Genomic DNA, 6,322 nt, shown 5'->3' with positions numbered 1-6,322 from the left:
GATACAATTCTTTTTATGCTAGTATTGCAGATCCAGCATTCTAGCTTGCTTTTAAATTTTATTTTATTGCATAAACAAACAAAATAATTACGGAGGCAGAAAAGCATGGAGGTTTCAAACGTAGGCCCAGAAGTCAGGCAGTGCCACGTGGTGATCAGTAACCTCCATGATGCACTGGAGATTAGGTAAGATGATAGAGGTGAGGATCAGTGGTATTGAATGAATACCTATAGTATTAAACCCTATGACAATGAACGAATGAATATGCCTATGGTTCTGAAATACAAAAATTCAAAAGAAACTAGTGATTACAACCTTTTTTGGCCCAGGAGAGATGGGAGACAGGGGACTGCTGTGAGAAGTGAGAAGTTTTGTGTGACCCAGAGGTCAAATGTTTGCTTTTAGGTATCAGTTAACACTGATGGTGGGTTGTCCAATTGGAGTTTAAACGTGTTTATCCTGACAGGTGATTCAGGTATAATTCATGGAAACCCTGGGCTTCACTAGGTCTCCCAATATCCCAGTCATTGTAAGAAATATGTCAGATTTACTGCTTGAAAAAGGTAAGATGAACTATAATTACTTTAAAAATCAAAACAGAGACATTTCTTTCCCAAAAACATAGCTTTCAGAGGATAAAATTCTAAAATACAAGAAATCCAATCAATTGAAAATCTGTTAGAGTATCCCTAAAAGAACAAAAAAATCCAAAAATAAAATGTTATTGTTAAAAATTGAAATGTCTTTCTTTTCATCTTCCTGTTTATCAGGAAAGATATGGCCAATTTTAAATGGACCAATGTTTAGCAAAAAAAAACAAGCTTTGGACTTCTGATTCTGGTGTTGATTCACTGGTTTGGGAATCCAAGCTGTTATCTATTAACTTATTTTGTATTCCCTTCATTTTAATTAATACAATTAACAGTGATGGTGCCAGATATAAGGCAGATTAAAACCAGGTCATTCTTCTGGTAAACTGGTCTGGTAAAACCAGGTGGGCTATTTTGGGGGGGGGGGGCAGGGGATGTCGGGTGCTGGTGTTGGAGGATGGTTTGCACCCACAGCTTAAAATGAAGCTTGTAGGTAAACTGCAGATTTCAGTGAGCTACCCATGATCAAGGACCTGGGGTCCATGGACTCAAAGGCGGACATAGATGGGTTTCAGGGCTGGTGTGAGGATCCAATGAAAGTGCTGGAATGATGTGTGACGTATAGCTTTTTCTAGGGAGAATACCCATAATCTTCATGGGTCACTTAAAAGTCTGCACGCCACCCCAGGGCCTTAGAACCTACTCTGGTTTCCAATTCCTTACGGGCTTGGCTGCTTCCTTTCACGAGGTTCTCTCTCATCCACTTAAATTGCTTTTGGGATTTTCTTATTCTTTTTGTTTTCTTACAAGATTTCAGCCCTGGAGGGAGACCTGTTCTCACCCTCAGCACATATTCCCGACGTTGTTACATCCCAGGGTTTGCATAAAGCCTCTGCTCCCCACTGACGTGAACCCACAATACTGTGGTTTTCTCTTTTGTACATATTTTTCAAGGAAGAACGTTTCCTGAACATGCTGAGACCGCTGCCTGAACAAGAGTTGGGAATTCAAACAAGAACTTAGAGATGAACCTGAGTTTAATTTCATTTGCATTTTTAAAAAAAGATAGCACCTTTATTTTATCTTCTCAAAGCCATTTCTCTAAAACAATTTTTTTTCTGTTATGTTATAAACTTCACCCCCCACAAATCAGTGCTGCATCTCGGTATCTGACCAGTTTAACAACAGATTTGCCCATGCTTCTGTCTGTCTAGTAATATATGTGATTTTTTTCACTTTTGATTGTTTATGAAATAAAAGTTGTGATCTTGGCAGTTCCTCAAAAAGTTCAACATAGAGTTGCTGTATGACGCAGCTATTCCCATCTCAGTTATATACCCAAGAGAACTGAAAACATAGGTTCACAAATGTTCATATTATTCATAAGAGTCAAAAAGTGGAAGCAAGCCAAATGTCTATTAATTGATGAATGGATAAACAAAATGTGGCATATCCTTACAATGGAATATTATATAGCCATTAAAAAGGAATGAAGTACTAATACATGCTACAACATGGATGAAACTTGCAAACATTGCGTTAAGTGAAAGAAGCCAGTCACAAAAGACCACATATTGTGTTATTCCATTTATATGAAATGTCCAGAATTGGCAAATCCACAGACAGAAATCCAAAGACAGAAAGTAAATTAGAAAGTAAATTAGTGGTTGCTAAAAGATAGGGGGAGGGGAGAACTGGTAGTGACTACAGATATGTAGTTTCTTTTTGGAATCATGGAAATGTTCTGTAATTAGATAGTTGTGATATTTGTATGACATTATGAATATGCTAAAAAATACTGAATTATATACATTAAAATGGTTAACAGGGTGAGTTTCAAGTTTTTTAAAAGCTGTGATCTTTGAGATGATGAAAGAAAGATAAAGATGGTAACAGAATATTCTTGTGCTATTCTGGGAGTGTATTCTTGGGGCACATTCAGGTGGGATCTTCTGAATGCTCTAGGACCTCATTTTTAAACTCTTTACACATAAGGATCTCCTATGCAATCTACAATCCACAAACCTGGGGTTGCAGGATTCCCAGGCCACTTGCATTAACCCTCACCCCCATACCCACCAGGAGTCTGTGGCTCACAGTCTGGAACACTTGCTCCAGAATGATTATGTCAGCAAGCTGATTTTTCTCCCCGGACATAAGACCGTATGGTACTGTTGGTGTGACCGTATGGTACTGTTGTTTTGGTTTTAAGTATATAAAAAAAAGGCGAAGTGATTGTACCAATTCACTTTTATCCCTATGAATCCACCCAACACAATGTCATCTTCTCAGGTCACAATGCCAAGCACCCAACATACATGTACGTAGGCAAATAACCAGGACAACTGCTGAAACAATGGAATCCTCTTGATTTTACTGGTTAGGGTTGAGCTGCCAAAGGTACTGGGTTTTCATATACAGTAACAGCCAACTTGTTTGTGATCAGACTTCCAGTGACATCAACCTTCTGAAACATCTGTGAACCCAGGGGGACATGGGGAAGAAGCAGCAGGCTCAGAGCCTCCTGAGAACAATGGCCAAAAAGCCCATGCATCCCTCCTCGGAAGCAAAGCCAACCTGACACGTATGTAACACTGAGTTTCCCGGCTTCCTCAAGAAAACTTCAGTTTTTCCCTGGAGGTTTCCATCAGAGAGCCGGAAGTGAAGAGCAGAAGACTGAGAAAGCAGGTTAGAAGAGGAGGGATTGGCAAGAGGTGACAACCCCAGAAACAGATATTTCCCCCGTACTGTACAGGAACACATTTTGTATCGTGTACACAACATAAAGAACGGCTAATGCTGTTTTAAGAGTACGGCCGGGGTCATGTAGTATTGGGGTGGGGGGTAAAAGTTCCCAAATACCACAATTGCCCCCAGACAGCTTCACCAATAGAGCAGACAGCAGTGCAAACCATCAATGAGAAAAGCGTTAGTCTGTGAAAGGCAAGCCAAGCCCTGCACATCTGGATAGCGCTTGATGACATCACTGCACCACACCAAGGTACAAAAGGGGCTGATGTTTGTGATGATGACCATGACTCATCAAGAAAAGGTTAAATACTCTCCAGTATACTCTGTTTACTAAGGCAGGGAAGTGTGTAATATATTTTAGAAAGATTTCCCTCAAAAAAATATTAAAATTGTATAGATTGAGCACTTAAAGGGTTAATCCTCTGTTATCTGAATATTTGCGTACATTACCTCATTTTACAACGATGCTAGTCAATGAGGCATTACTTTTTTTTTTATAATCATTAGTATCAAATTATTGGCACCATTCAGGTTTAAGGATAGGGACAGGAGAGCAAATTATACAACATAAAAATACAGTTCTGATACAAATATACGAGATCAATTCCACTTAAGTGGTCATAAGAAATGGATGGACATTTTACACACAAGGAAATACAGCTAGTAAGTCACCACATGGAAAGGTGCTCAGCCTTGCTAGCAATTAATGAAATAAAACCACCTTTCAAGAAACAACTATACGCACTTATTAAACTAGGAAAAATAAATAAAAATGGCACAACCCAATACTGGCAGAACTATTGGTAAATAGAAATGCTTATACATTGCTGGTGGCATCATAAATTGTAGAGGGGATTCAAGCATTCAGAGAGGATGGGGGGTTGAACTTGATGACCTTTAAGGTCTTTTCAACCCAGAGACTGGATCTTTCTAGAAAGCAATCTGGCAATATGAAACAAGAGCTATAAAATACCTCATGCTCTTTGACCTTGTAATCTCTCTTTGGAGATATTCCCAAGGGGAGAATCCAAAAGAAGGAACATTTTTTACAAAGACATTCATAGCAGCACTATTTATAAGAGTGAAAAGTTAGATATAACTCAAATATCTAGTAATGGCAAGAAGTGAGGTTAATCATGTTACATGGATACAAAGAAATCAAAATTGGTGAGAGCAGGATCAGTGTTGAAAAGGGGAGCTGTGTGTTAGAAGGAAGTACTCAAAGACCATGTACACACTGACCATACTGATGTAAAAATGTGTGCATATTCATTGAGAAAGCATGGGAAACATTTCAGAGGGCTAGTCTGTGGTTAGGGGGTTCTTAATTATTCCTGCAAAGTTGTTCAAGTGCATAATAAAAATTTAAAAACACATTTCTTGAAACTATATAAAAAGAGAGCAAAGTTTCTTCTGGTCAAGTTTCTATCAACAGGACATGAGTTGATCAACTTTAGAAATAATTTTCCTTTATGGAACACCCAAATGAATCCTGATATCAAGTCACTTTGTAAGGATTTTTAGACAATTTAAACTATAATGTCTTACTTTGGGTTCAATAATAAATTTTATATATCCCCAATAATATCATATACCATAAGTTCACAAGTTAAATTGTATTTCAGATTAAGCTGAAGCACCTTCAGCTCTGGTGACTGCAACTTTCCTTTTTTAGTTCACGTACTTGTGTCTGAATAAAAATGAATGTTAAAGACTTTATAAGATCTGTGTATTTACCAGTGTAAATGAAAAACCAGCAGTAAAGAATTATTCTCTCATTAAAAATGACTCTAACAAACAGTCAAAGCTTGGTGCAAGTGTCAATCATACAAAATCACATGGTTGAGATTGACAGCAAAGGATTCCGTGCCATATTAACCCCTGTGGTTATTAATATATACACACAGGTACTTCTGAAAAGGAATCCTGGTTTTCCCATCTTTCTTCTAGGCTTACCAAATCCTGTCTCAACTACACTGAGTAGCAGAAAAACTCTAATACTCAGGAGACATAAAATATCTTTTCCGATAGAAGTCAAGCCAGGAGTTGGCTTTGACTAACCACAGAGACCTGGGCCAACAGAGCACACATTTGTATGTCGTGCTAGAGTGATCACACAAAGCCCGAAGAAAGAAAACGGACAGAAGGCACCATGCCATCCTCCAGGCACCAAGGGGAGAATTTCACAGTTCGGTCATCAACAGTCTTTTCATCATTTTCTCTCTCTCCAGTTCCTGCCGGAGCGTCTCTGCACTGAAAAACAATAAGGTGACAAAATGGTGAGATACACGCTCAAAAACGGTAAGAGCAGTCTCAGTTTAAATGTCGTCTCCCAGATTCTTTCCCAATCTGAGTTCTTGACTTTCTCTTTCGGGCTCCTTAAGGACCCCCTACACTTGCTAGCATTACAGTGACCTGAAATAGGCTTCCAATAGGTTTCCCCCACCAGACGGAGGCTTCTGAAAGCACCGCTCCGCAGGGGACTGACTGTTAGATATGCCATTCCGCTCTGAAACCCTGGAGCCTAGCACAGGATCTGGCACATAGCAGCCTCTCAGTAAAGGTCATTTAAACGAATGGGAAAATGTCCAGGGGTTAGATTTCTTTAAATCATGTTTTCAATTGGTTTCATGTGCACTTTCTCCCAGAATTACCTCCAATGTTTTAATAAATAAAATTGAATTGAATACATAAAATTGAAGTAAAATTGGCTGTTTTAAGAGGTTGCTGCTGAGTTCTTGGCCCTCGAGCCCAGTTGCCTATCTATGGAATTCATCTCCACTGTTTAGGTGCACGCATACACACACACACACACACACACACACACACACACACACACACACGAAGTACACGTCTTGAAAGGCACAATCAATTTTTTAAATAATTTCATTCAGAGTAGAAAGCAATGTTTCTACTATGGCCAAGGAGGCTTTACACAATCTGGCCCCAGTTTCATGGGTTTCCTCTCCTGTCCTGCACTA

The 6,322-nt window shown here is 39.1% G+C and overlaps 1 protein-coding gene across 2 annotated transcripts in view; it reads right to left on the bottom strand.

Moving 5' to 3' along the window:
- Window positions 1–2,939: 2,939 nt before the first annotated feature.
- Window positions 2,940–6,322, bottom strand: part of EPB41L4B (erythrocyte membrane protein band 4.1 like 4B) — a 143,663-nt gene continuing 140,280 nt past the window's right edge. For both annotated transcript variants that reach the window (XM_060014360.1, XM_060014359.1), the window contains one exon: window positions 2,940–5,594. In XM_060014360.1, the coding sequence (XP_059870343.1) occupies window positions 5,525–5,594 (70 nt within the window). In that variant the 3' untranslated portion in view covers window positions 2,940–5,524. The remainder of the gene's footprint in view (window positions 5,595–6,322) is intronic.

This window comes from Delphinus delphis, chromosome 6 (genome assembly GCF_949987515.2).
Source record: "Delphinus delphis chromosome 6, mDelDel1.2, whole genome shotgun sequence".
Taxonomy (NCBI): domain Eukaryota; kingdom Metazoa; phylum Chordata; class Mammalia; order Artiodactyla; family Delphinidae; genus Delphinus; species Delphinus delphis.
Note: the sequence above shows the minus strand (reverse complement) of the source record. Positions and strands in the feature narration are given on the sequence as shown.